The sequence below is a fragment of the Pararge aegeria genome, chromosome 7 (assembly GCF_905163445.1).
Source record: "Pararge aegeria chromosome 7, ilParAegt1.1, whole genome shotgun sequence".
In the NCBI taxonomy this organism is placed as follows: Eukaryota; Metazoa; Arthropoda; class Insecta; order Lepidoptera; family Nymphalidae; genus Pararge; species Pararge aegeria.
The window spans coordinates 15,393,946-15,408,191 of NC_053186.1; the positions used below are offsets into that span (position 1 = coordinate 15,393,946).

At 35.8% G+C, this 14,246-nt stretch overlaps 1 protein-coding gene across 3 annotated transcripts in view; it reads left to right on the forward strand.

Moving 5' to 3' along the window:
• Nucleotides 1–14,246, forward strand: part of LOC120625469 (stromal interaction molecule homolog) — a 64,689-nt gene that overhangs the window by 15,840 nt on the left and 34,603 nt on the right. For all 3 annotated transcript variants that reach the window (XM_039892556.1, XM_039892558.1, XM_039892557.1), the window contains exons 2-5: nucleotides 8,546–8,676; nucleotides 9,743–9,862; nucleotides 11,339–11,451; nucleotides 12,778–12,893. In XM_039892556.1, coding sequence (XP_039748490.1) covers nucleotides 8,546–8,676; nucleotides 9,743–9,862; nucleotides 11,339–11,451; nucleotides 12,778–12,893 — 480 coding nt within the window. The remainder of the gene's footprint in view (nucleotides 1–8,545; nucleotides 8,677–9,742; nucleotides 9,863–11,338; nucleotides 11,452–12,777; nucleotides 12,894–14,246) is intronic.

The following is a 14,246-nucleotide window of genomic DNA, read 5'->3' on the forward strand; positions in this document are numbered from 1 at the left end:
ATTTTGATTGTCCGATAATGAGTCTTATTTATATTATTAGAAGAACGGTACGCATGTCTTCGGCCGTTGATCCATATGCCTTGCGACTTGCTGTTATTTGTCCTTAAAAACAATACATGTTTGACAGTAATCAGTATACACTTTCAAATAAAAAAAGAATTATTAAAATCCGTTCAAATTTAACGGAGCTATGAAGTAAAATTGATGAAAAGTTTCATCCCATTTCCCGGAGGAAACTTATTGTTTATCGGGATAAAAAGTATCCTATATGTTGACCCGAAATATCAGCTATGACTATACCAAATTTTATTTAAATCCGTTCAGTAGTTTTCACGTGATGCCCGGACAGACAGACAGACAGACAGACAGACAGACAGGCAGACAAATAAACAGACAGACAGACAGACAAAAATGTAATAAAAATCTGTTTTGGACTCAGTATCACTACTATCCCTATCCCTACTATCTTCTATCTATCTTTCTATATATATATAATGAAAATGGTCTTCGTTTGAGGCTCAATCACGCCTAAACCACTGATCGTATCGACATGAAACTACCACCATTCGATGCGAAATTTTTCCTAGATGGTTTATGGCTATCTATTTTTTGAATTCCAACATTCCTTCATTTCTTTATTGCTGTTTTACTTTTATGAACATTTATCCCGCTAATAAAAACAAAAGATAAGCATTTTCTCTTGATTCTTTTGTTTTCATGGAGTGTATTAAACGGATTATGGTTTTTTACGTTCAGCTAAGAATCTACTCACGGTAGTGGAGAACGGCTGGACCAATTGGGCTTTTTTTATCTTCAGAATTGTCAGGAGAAAGTTTTGTATGTAAGAAAATTTTAAACAAGCCCGATAAAATGTTAAAAATTTCGATGATAATCGAAGAATTCCCATCTATTCACTCACTCACCACGAAATCTCGGGAACCATAAGACTTAGAAACGTGAAACTTGGTAGGAATATTACTTTTGCTATGTAGTAAAGGCACGGAAATGTTATAATGATTGCACATTGAAAGTTACAATTAATATTAGTGAGAAAAATCACCTGGATGAAAGATACAGGCTAAATCGATGGAATTTGGAATTTGAGTAAGTCTAAACAATATCGATGCTTACAGTTCTATCCGCGGGGCCTATTTATGTTCATACAAAAATAAAAAAAAAGGAGAATAATAAAAATATGAAAAAAATAAATAAAAATGAAACATAAAATGTAATTTATTTCCTTTTTCAATTCGCCCAGCGAAGCGGGCTGGAAACGGCTAGTAATATTATAAATGTCAATTTAAGTTTGTTTGTTAAGCGTTCACGCAAAAACTACTTAACCGATCCTCATGAAACTTTGTACACATATTCTTGGAAGTGTTAGAAGTAATATAGAATACTTTTTATCCCGACATTAAGCTCGGTTCCTTTGGGAGAAGGGATGAAAGTGTTTGACGATTTTACAACATAACTCCGACTATTCATAACCGATTTGAATAATTATTTTTGGACTAAGTATAGAGGTTATAATTTGTGTTTAATTTTTGCCAAACTTTGTGTAGATCTAAATGTGGTTGGAGATAGAGGACAGAACTCAGCAGCAAACCGCTCATTTAAGGCTTAGCGACACTGAACACTTTAATTTTTTTTAAGAAAAACAACTAAACTGATCAAAAAAACAAAATCAAACGCAGACGAAGTCGCGGGCAACAGCTAGTCGAGTATAAAGAATCCCCCGATCAAAATTTTCAAAATATATTAAATGTAAAGAAATCTTCCAGTTACAGTTTTATAATAAGTATATATATAAATAACTTTATTTAACTAACTGACATTGCTTTATAATAAAATTTTAATTCAATGTATTACTACGCCCTTTTCTAAAAACGTAGAATAGGGGAAAGATGAAATATTTGAATATATTTTAAATTTTTATCTCGCTACGCTAAAGGAGTATAACTTCTAACGCGTGCACATAAGCACACACACGTTTTTATTTGGAATATAAAGTAGTTTATGTCCTATTCCAGACTGTAATCTATCTCGGTGCATATTTTCATCCAAATTCGATACGCCGTTCTGGCGTTATTCAGTAACAAACATACACCCAAACTATCGGGCTAGCAACTAAAGTGACATCGATGGGATAAGCATTAAGGTCGCCTGGAGACGGTCATAGCACAGAACTAAGATCATATGGACCGTGTACGCGACTAATATTGATGCCACTCCACTTTAGTACTCGAACATGCGGCTAGTCACTGTAGCAGTTGATAGTAATTATTTCACCTCTGAAGTTCTAAACGTTTACCATAAAATGAGGAAAATGGGAAAATGGGAAAATATTGTGAACTAGCATCATTCACAGTGTGTGAAGTGAGATCTGAGCGGGTCACGCACGCTTTTTGGCCACAATGCACTGCATTCAATAATGGCTGATGAGGGTTTTGTGTGTTCTTAATTCAAGTCAAACAAAAACCAACGCTAGGCTACTATATGATTATTGTTACGTTACTTAAAATACGTTTCCGTCGTAAAAGCGGTGGATAATATGTTTGGTATTAGTTTGTTGCCATTATGTCTGCCAGTAAACGAAAAGAGGTCAGATAAGGTAGGTGATAATAATTAAGGTTAGATAATTAAGAATTCTACGTCTGCGTGAGAGGAATTAATTTTCCATTAGGTGTAAGAGATAAAATAAACGTTTCGCTTGGTTATTGGAACGAAGTTCTTTATCGCTGATTACGGTAGGAGTTAACTGGTAGAAACCGTCACGTAAGGAAAAGGCAAAACGCTTTTTCCTTACGTGACGGTTTCTACCAGTTAAGCCTCTCCGTGCAAGTATATAAAAACTTGTTTTAATTCAATTATTTTTTGTCTTTTATTTGTGACAACTTTTTTCATGAAATAATGTGTTAGTCAAATGTGGCTTTTTACGATGGCCAGAGTAGAATACAGCACATCATTCCTGTTGTTCCCCAAACGCATATTCTTGTTTATGAAACCTGGAAGCAAAAAAGGGGTTCAATTGGAATGATTTGCCTGTCTGTCTTTGGTTGTGTAAACGTAGCACTGGACGGTTTGATATTCTGCTTTTTTTTTCTTTAATTTTCCTGTTAGGTCTCTGTTTCGGCTTTAATTACTTCACAAGCGAAATCAGCATTTAGTGTTCGCCTTTAAATGGCTAACCCTGTGAATGTGATGTCAATATAATAAGGAATATAATTTATTATCTAAAATCTCTGGAAGAGCCAATACTAAAAGAAATAAGCTACTTCTGCTGCGGTAGGACCTACGGCGAGCTATTAACGATTATTTTTTCACCTTAGTAAGAATAAACTGGAACTTTAGGCTTAGCTTACTCTCCTGAGGCACAAGGGTGGACAATTAACTAAATTAATAAATAAACTATAACAATACACACATCGCTATCTAGCCGAATGAATATTTTTGTGAATAATATACATAAATACTTATATCATAAGTAGTACAGATAAACACCCAGACACTGGAAAACATTCATGTACATCAAACAAACGTTTTCCAGTTGTGGGAATCGAACCCACGGCCTTGGACTCAGAAAGCAGGGTCGCTGGCCGCTGCGCCAATCGGCCGACAAATAACATTTATTCCGAGCTAAAAACAACGCGAACCCGGGAATCAAACTCAGCCCCTTGTAGGCGAAAATACTAACCGCTAGACTCACGAAACTTAACTACAGGGAGATAGATGGGTCGTCCTAAAGAGGTAATTCACTTGAGTACTCACTAACATAAATACGAAATGGGGCAGTCAATTTAACTTGCAAGCTATTTGATGGAGCACTCAATTTATCAATCAAGATAGTCTTGATATCCCCGTCATCTCACAATCTCGCAATTGTAACTTTATACAGAGTTACGGTCATAACATCACCATCGAGATAGATCTTGATCTGAGTCGGTGTTGAACGTTCCAAACCAAAGAATGATTTGAAGATTTATGCTAGATCTTCGCGAGAACGAGCCGTGACCCACGCGAGATACGAACGAGACACGAATACTAAAATGAATGAATGAATACACTTATTGTACACCACAGAGAAAATTCACAGAGATACATATACAATAGCGCAATAAGGTAAAACGTACAATTTGGCGGCCTTATCGCTATATCGTGATCTCTTCCAGGTAACCAAAGGCATACGAGAAAATGCTATAGGAAACTAAACTTCTATTACTATAATGATTGCTATAGGGACTATACTGTCTAATTTGATGATAATCTTGGCAGGTGCATGCTGGTAAAATCCCATATTATATTCCGGTAAAATCGGTAAATTGTATAATACAGATAATGGCGTACTTCATTGATGAGTACCGTTCATTACATAAAATGTAGGTAGGTACTATACTTGCTCTCTTACATACCCCAAGATAGAATACTGATGTTGGAAAAGAGCAACTACTAAGTCTTAAACAGGCTTCTTCTCTGTAGAATCTAACTTCCAAACCAATGTTAGAGTAACAAACAGACAGTCAAACAAACAGACAGACAAAAGACAGACAGACCGATTTAACGATTCAAATTGAATTTGAATTCACTCGTGTTTTCATAGGTAGGAACATAACTCTTCGCTGATGATTAATGTCAGTAAACAAACAATACATGAATACGCTAGTGATTTTTTTCCTTTCATCCTAATTTTATAAGAGGAAAATAATATGCAATTTTCAACAATTTTCACGCTTTGATGTTAATTTATTAATGGAAACCACCGACCTACTCGCGCTTGTTTAGGAATATTTAGTAACGAATATACACATGGTGTGTATGGTAACTCACATGTTACTAAACGTTACGTAAACACTGTCGAGTTTTTTTCAGCCAATTAGTAAGTAAGTATTTTTGCTGCGATTCTTGCCGGCGCGGCGTTATCTGTGCATTCAGAGTTCCTAGTCGCCAAATGTGTACCATCATCGTTTGTTTTAGATAGGGTAAATGTAACTTTGCTAAATATAACTGATATGAGGTTTGAATATGTGTATAAATTGGATAAAAAAGTCCGTAATTTTTCAAGTGTTATCGATATAAATTGATTGATATTTACGCCGTCACTTAAAATTGTATGTATGTATACTGCAAGTATTAGGAATTATTAAATTTCAAATGAGAGGTTAAACAGACGATGAAAGTTTATTAAGTCGGTCTTTATTAATACAATTTTACCATGCTTACTGTCATTCCGTATTCTACACATTTTAAAGGTTGATTTTCAAGAAACACTAAGAGGATAAATACCTCTACTTGCCTACCTATAAATTTTAATGCCTTAAAACTTCAAAATTCCTAATCAAACATACACAAATGTTTTAAAGTAAAAAAAAATAAGTAGTCTTAAAGTATTACTCATAATTGTTCTTTACAAAAAAAACCATGAAAGTGATCTACTTTTATACTTGTTAATTTCGTTTCTTCTTTTTAGTCGGTTCGCTCTTTTCAGAGCGTTCGTGGCCTTTCTTGTATCATGATTGTCAGAGAAGTAAACGAAGTTTGTCTCAGTGAGAAAATAACCGCTATCTATCCAGTGTGTCTCATTTATAGCTCATTTTCCAGAATCTTCTACCCCTGGCTGAAGTAAGCCGCGATAATTCCAAGTGCCTACAACAAATAAATAAACATACTAATCCGTAATATTCGTATGGAAGATTTTTGATTGAATTGATTTTATTAATAACGGACATAATTGTCTGGCAGAGATCGCTATTAAGCGATAAGGCCGCCTTTTGTATTACTACTTCTTTCGCTGTTTCTGTTTTTGTTATATTTTAAATGTTGTGGTATACAAATAAAGAGTTTAATAATAATAAATAATAAATAATAATTATTAGTCACTTATCTAAAATCATTATATAAAATATAAGATAAGCATCAAAGTAACGTTTTTGATGCTTATCTTTCTGACCACAATTTAAATCGTTTTTTAAAGGTTAATTATACCATCCATGCTTGACTTTATCAAAAGCCTCGCCACTGTACGCTGTTAAAACCTAACTATGCACCTCTTACTTATCGTACTTAACTATCGCCTTTATTGAATGGTTTATTGCTATGTTTTGGTGATTGCCGTTGCTTCTTATAATTATGTGTTGGTCCAGAATATTCATCAGTCATCTTGGTACCCAGAGGACAAGCTACGCTTACTTTGGCCCCAGATGTCGATGTCTCTATCGTAAAAAAAAAATAGCATGCTCACATTATTTCAGTATCATGCTAGTAGTAATTTGGAACATTTGATCGAGACACTACAAGTTGGTATAAATTAAAAATTAAATTGCAGTAACACATTTGAACGAGTTTGAATCAAAATTCATTTATATCAGGTAGGCGGCCTACTTTATAAGCTCTGTTGAAACGTCAAGTCTGTCTGTTTGTGGAGTACAGCGGTAGGTATACAAATCAGAGTTATCATCATTATCATTATACAACGGCCCACTACAGGTCCTCTCAGAATGAGAAGTGTTTAGTCCAATACGCGAGCCAATTGCGGATTAGCAACTTCTCAGGCCTTTAAAAACATCATGGAGAACTCTCAGGCATACAGGCTTCCTCACGACGCCTCTCACCCGTAAAGCACGTAATATTTCATTTGCTTGAATTAAAAACGCACATAACTCAGAAATCAGAATAGTTAGAGGTTAGATCGAACTCGGTCTCTCCGAAAGGGAGGCCGAAGCTCTAACCACTACCCTATTACCGTTATACTAGGCTATCACAGCTTCAAGTAAGAGGTAATTATTTAATTGTATATTTATAATATTTACGTGGTTTGTTTGCTCGCCACTGTGGGCGGTAAATTAAGATAAATAAACAAACACGACCCTCGCTTTGACTGATATGCGTTATCTTACACGGATTGCGTTTTATGTCAATTTATTTTATTTATAAAGATAAACAATGATGTTATATTTTATTTCGCTATCTTATCTAACAAAAAAAAATTATAGTCTTACAGGCGGGTTCGGTGCGGAAATGCATACGTAGACCTGCCACAAAAAAATTTGGATTTCGCCATGGGCGTACCCAGATTCTGGTAGGAGAGGCAAGTGAGATTTTTTTTAGGTCAGAATGTCCGCGGTGTTTTCTGAATTTCTTCATTTCAGTCTGTACCTTGGCCGCTATACATTATTTAAGGGAGTTTTCATTTTCTCCGAGATTTCCATGCAGCGGGAAATCTGACATAATCATGAACATGATTTGGCTAAGACTCTCGTCTAAAGATCCATCCTTGGGTTTTTAAATAAGATGGTTACCATTTGTCTCCAACCTGATATAATATATTCGTTCCGAAAGCGATGAGTTATATAAAACCATCGCTTTAGGTGAAGTATATTATTAATTGTTATCTATATTTACTAATATTAATAGTATAAATAAACTGAAGAGCGTGTGTGTTTGTGTACATCTTCGAACGCGTACATCTCAGTTACTTACTACATTTTCATTCAAGAACAGGATTTCTTACACGTAAGAATAGTAGGGTATATTTAGGGCGTATTTCTCTCAGGTTATCCTAACACCATAGCTAGTGATAAACGGCTAAGACACCGGAAGTATCTTTGCATCGTTCGAGTCAATGTAGGACTGAGGTACATCGATAATGCAGTCGTAATCATATCGAAATACCAACCAACTCAATATCATGAACATTGGTTGGTAATCAAATATGAATTTATAGTTATCAAAAGTTTAATTATTTACCCACTTTATAAATTGACTGTAACACTAGTTATTCATATAATATAAACGAAAAACAACCTCAAAATAGAGGTATCCGTCGTAGATATTCTTTTTGCAAATTGCTTAAACGAGGAAAACAAACATTTTTTCCTTCTAAATTTGGCAAAAACGAAGCCTCAAGTGGAATTTCCACTAAATTCTTATCCTTGGCAGACTTTCCTCGTTGCAGTAAACGACTTGTAGTATAGAATAATAAGTAGCACGCTTTGAATAGTTTAAATGCTACGAAGTCATTTGTTATGTTTACCTTGTAAACGTTGGGTTCCTGTATCGTCTTCACTTAGTGTGTTTTTTAGATTTTAGTCTCCACCAAAGCAATTTAAATAGAAAAGTTGTTTACATAAGATGGTTACCTCAACAACTTCTTCAGATTCAAAGTATTAGAAAACCCACTTCAAAAAAATCTTAATTACACGCTTAGTATCAAAGACCAAACTAATTTCTACCTTTTAGTTTAGTTTATTTATAAAAGCGCTATTTTTATTAGAGCAAAATTAATCGGTTAACCATTCACCATCAAATATGTTAATATTAGAGAAATCGGTTAAAGATAATGGTTGGAAATTAAAACTAACATCATTCCTGCCAAAAATCTTATTTTGCATATAATAAAATGGAATAATCTTATCAAATTCGTGTATTGTCATCGGTCCTCAACATATCTATCTACTGCCCCTGGTTTTAGTAATGAAGTTAAGGTTGAAAGTAAAGCTTCAGAAAACGCTATTAAATTTCATAGAACTCATTTAGTTTCTCTTGTTTCCAGTATTACTAGAAGCGTGCAACAATGACGCTTTGTGCCTCCAAGACCACGCGGGACTGGAAGCCATCACCCAGCTGCATCGCCAGCTCGACGACGACGCGAACGGCAACGTTGACCTCAGCGAGAGTGATGATGTAAGTTGAAAAATCAAAATCATAGCCTTTATTCTGACTTTGTATCAGCTTGTCCTATGACATAGGCAAGCCTGCAGCAAGGCTCCTATTAAATGTTCCCGTGCTTAAGCAGTTGGACACGTAAATTATATCCCTTGTCAGGGGACATAATTGGGAGATATAATTTTTGTCTCCTGCCTTTGCTACACCTGCAGAGTCTTCCACACTGTCCTCTCCTGTGCTGTTCTGCGCCACGTTGGTCATGCCACCTCTTTTACATCTTCTTTCCACCTTTTTCTTTTTTCATTCCCTCGGTTACCATTCTGTGACATCTCTTGTCCATTTTCCATTTCTATCTCTCATCATATTGTCCCGTCCTGAAAACATAGGAAGGCTAAAATGGCGTTGGACAGGACAATATGATAAGAGATAGAAATGGAAAATGGACAAGAGATGTCACAGAATGGTGATATGTAACTGTAACATCCTACACTTAGCTACGTTTTCTTTTTATTTTTATTTTGTCTTGCTTTTTAATGTTTACCATGCTTCCATGCTTCTTTCCATACTATTCATATTGTTGATGATGAAGTTTACTTGGCCGCTAATGTTGAGTGCTGGCTGAGACTGGTTACAGCAATAGTAGCGTTTATCTACTTATAATCACCCATCCATCACCCAGGTTGGTAACATATATTCAAAGGTCTTTAAACGAAAAATAAAAAACTCGAATAACATAACATATAACGTAACATTTATGTTGTAGTTTTACCTTTTTTGCCATATACGTAGTTACAAGTTTTTTTAATTTGCATATAAGACCACAATACTTAATAATGATCTGACTGAGATCAGCATGTTTGTAATCAAGCACTAGTAGCATGACTTGAACAGCAGAAATCCTGCCGTCGCCTAGAATAGAATATAATAGAATAAAAAAGATCCTTATTTGCATAATACACACGTTTACATAGATGCCATTTTAATATCAATAACGCAGTCGCAGTGTATTGCCATTAGCTGGCGTATACAAGGATACCATTATTGAGTCTCAGAAGATTGACTAACCAAAGTCCTCATATTCCAGTTCCTCCGCGAAGAGTTGCAGTACGACAGTGGCTACGAGAAGCGGCAGCGCGCCTTCCATCACAATGACGACATGCATATCTCCGTCAAGGAGCTGTGGGAAGCTTGGCTGCGCTCTGAGGTGAGCACTTCGTGATCATTTTTTTTTAATTCCCCTACAAGTTAGCCCTTGACTGCGGTATCAACTGGTGATAAGTGATGATGTAGTCTAAGATGGTAGCGTGCTAACCTGCTAGGGAGTATCGTAGTCTTACCACCAAAAGATTTCTACGCGACACTCGCACCGGAACTTAACCTTAGTGGTAACGAGCAACGGCAAAGCCAGACCAGAAAGAAGATTCAGAAATTATAAACTCCCCTGCAGGGAATCGAACCCTCCTACTTAAATTCACAGCGGTCACCGTTGCGCCAGGTAGGCGGATTCGTTGTCAACCCTCATCACAATCATCATATCAACCTATTACCATTATAGTTTAGCTTTTGTGAAAAAATGGTTAAAATCGGTCTAGTACTTTCATGAGCCTATTGGGTACAAACAAACGAATCAATCCCAGCACGCACCTGTAACTTTTTTAAGCTATTAAATCAAATCAATCAAAAATACTTTATTGCACACAAGAAAAAAATTAATAAAAGAGAAAAAACAACAAAGGTACAAGTCAATTAAATTTGTGTTACAAAGGCGGCCTTATCACTTATAGTGATTTCTTCCAGGCAACCATTATGAGGATCCTTATAGCGGTGCACACAATTCTAAGAATATACATACATATTAATAATTACAAAAACAGTACATATATAAAATAAAATACTATATGGTAACATAAATAATACTAAAACTGTATATAATAATGTTAACGGTACAGAAAGTAAATGTGGATTATAATAATCATACTTACAGCGTTAAGTAATAATTCTTTAGACGAGTCTTAAAAATACTGTGTGATTTAGCGTAACGAATGTCACGTGGAAGATCATTCCACAATTTAACTGGCTTGATAGTAAATGATGAGCTATGTGCGTTTTAAGCAATTTAAATATCACTTGCTTCAACGGTGAAGGAAAACATCGCGAGGATACCTGCATGCCTGAGGGTTCTCCATAATGTTCTCAAAGGTGATGGACTACACCCTTAACCCGTTCTCACTGTGAGAGGAGACCCGTGCCCTGTGCTTGGCCAGTTATTGGTTGATGATAATGATTGTAATATATAGCAGTAAAATATATTTTAATTCATTCCAATCCAACATTTAATGTAGAAGTTATAGCGAGTTTAAAATATGTAAGGACAAAACGTAAACAAAACTATATTGAAAAAAATGTTTTTTAGAACTACACCCTATCTTTTTTTACAAGAGTACACCACTTACAATATGGTTTAGATTCAAAACCAAACGTGGATGAGGTCGCGGGTAACAGCTAGTTGATTAATAAACTAACTTACTCGTAAGTTATTTTTTGCCAGCAGTACATGAAGGCTTCTAACAAAAATATTATTTTTATTAAAAATATTACTAAATATTACCCATAGTTTTATTTTATTGTTATTTTATAAGTTATTCAAATAAAAAAATAAAACTTTTTAATTCTCTTCTAGGTGCACAACTGGACTGTAGAACAGACAGTAGAATGGCTTTCGGAATCTGTGGACCTGCCCCAGTACAAAACCCTTTTCGTTCAACATCGCGTCACCGGTGCTACATTGCCAAGGTAAATACAAGCTCATTCTGAAAGGTGTTAAAAGTCATAATCAAAAATAAGTAGGCACATAGGTGGCACTTTTGATGCGTACATTAGGACAGAGATTCTGGACAGCTCCTTTAAAAAGCATCACTAATCTTAAACACTCATAGATAAATTAAAACAAAAAAAGAAACAGGTCACCGAACTACAAAATAATCAATTTTGTTTTAATTAGATATAACAAATTATTTCAATATAACAAAACAAAAGGGTGAATATATACAATGTTGCTCGCTCGTCGACTGGTAAACAAATGGCTGCCCGAGTATTTTTTATTTGATTTTTCGGAAGGACCGATAACCACCTTAAGGTTTGTAAGGTTGGGACGAGCGAGAAACCTACACATGGGAACAGCCCCAGGGCTCGCCAACATCGGAATGAAGGGACCAATTGTGCCACTAACGAGGATGAACGGACCTCGGCTCAGCATGACGTTTCGAACTTTGGTGGGTTTTTTGAACTAGGCTTTCATCCGAACGCCAGAAATCAGAGCCCTCGACTGTTATTAAATGCTTTTTATAAGGAACGCGTTCGCCTTGTTTCTTGGAATTATATTACCTATCATTAATACCATACCCCTGAGTAAGATATAGATGAAGCGGTGGTAGCGACTGCCGATTGGCGCAGTGGGCAGCGACCCTGCTTTCTGAGTGCAAGGCCGTGGGTTCGATTCCCACATCTGGAAAATGTTTGTGTGATGAAAATGAATGTTTTTCAGTGTCGGGGTGTTTATCTGTAAGTATATTATAAGTATTTTGTACATCTATATATATTAAAAGGAAGTTGTGTTAGTTACACCATTTTAACTCAAGACTAATTTTTATGATATTTGATTTTTTGGATTTCTCTTAGTCCAGAATAGGATAATAAGTATTAAAATATAACATTCATCAAAAAAAAAAGATCCGTTGTACCAAGTTCGCCGGGACAGTTAGTTATTCATAAAAATATTGGTCAGTCATCTTAGTACCCATAACACAAGCTACGTTTACTTTGGTACTAAATGGCAATGTGTGTTTTGTGTTATATTTATCGTAGTGTATTTATTTATGTATTTAAATTAAATATCACTTGCCTCAACAGTGATGGAAAACATCGTGTGGAAACTGGCATGCTTGAGAGTTCTCCATATTCCGTAATGATCTCAAAGGTGTGTGGAGTCCACCAATCCGCACTGCGCCAGTGTGGTGGACTACGGCCTAAACCCTTCTAATTGTGGGAGGAGACCCGTGCCCTGTAGTGGACCATTTTGTTTAGCTTTCAGTTAAATTGATACAATGATTGTTGTTTTAGATTGGCAGTAAACAACATGCAATATTTGAGCAACGTGCTGGGCATCAAGGATCCCATTCACAAGCAGAAACTGGCCCTCAAAGCGATGGACGTCGTGCTATTCGGACCCCCGAAAGGCGAGTAAGATTTTGACATGAATGAGCTCTTTCGAAGAATCCCCATCCCTACTTCCCTACTAATATTATAAATGTCAATGTAAGTTTGTTTGTTACGCTTTCACGCAAAAACTACTTAACCGATCCTCTTTAAACTTTGTACACATATTCTTGGAAGTGTTACAAGTAATATAGGATACTTTTTATTCCGACATTAAGGTCGGTTCTTTTGAGAGAGGGATTGAAAGTGTTTGAAGATTTTACACCATAACTACCACAAATTATAACCGACTTAAATAATTATTTTTGTACCATAGAGGTTACAGTATGTGTTTAATTTTCCTCAAACTTTGTGTAGATCTGAATTTGGTTGGAGATAGAGGACAGAACTCCTCATTTAAAGCTTAGCGATACTAAGTACTTAATTTTTTTTTTTTAACTACAACTAAATTGAATGCCACACCAAAAAACAAAACCAAACGCAGACGAAGTCGCGGGCAACAGCTAGTAAATAATAAATAAATAAATATACTACGACAATACACACATCGCCCGAAGTAAGCGTAGATTGTGGCAGGAGACCCGTGCTCTGTAGTGGGCCATTAATGGGTTGATATGATGATGAAATATTTTTTATAAAAAAAGATATCATTGCATACCAACAAACAGATTAGTTGTGCAAACAAAAAAAACGTACGTATAGATCAACGATAACACTGGTGGTGGTTTTGTTTACGCAAGACATTAAGTTTTATTAAAACAGAAACACATTGACTTACTAATGTAAAAATAATAGTACAGTTTAACAGTTAAGGGTATTTTGAGGTGATTTTTATATTTATCTGATGCTGAAATTATAAAAATAATGTTTGGCGTCCACGGTACAACTGCCTCGTTGGTGTAGTAGTAGCATGATCAACAAATAATCAAGTGGTCTTGGGTTCGAAACCCGGGTTGGGCCACTATGAGAAGGTGTTAAGCCCGTAGTCCACCACGCTGGCCCAGTTACGATTGTTGGACTCAACACACACTTGAGAACACTATCGAGGACTCTCAGGCATGCAGGTTTCATCAAGGGGGTTTCCTTCACCTGTAAAGCAAGTGACATTTTAATTACTTAAAAACGCACATAACTTAGAAAAGTTAAAGGTGCGTGCTGGGATTCGCACTCGGTCTCCCGAAATTGAAGTCGAGCTCCTAACCACTGGGCTATAACCGCTGCCTACAAACTCTTACGCTTTACAATATTAAACGTATACAATCATATGAATACCTGCATGGATTTTTATGAAAACAGTGTTCACATAGTGTCTGACTTGGCGTTATTACGAGTACTACTTGTTAAGTATTATTAAATCATACTTTGAAGGTGTC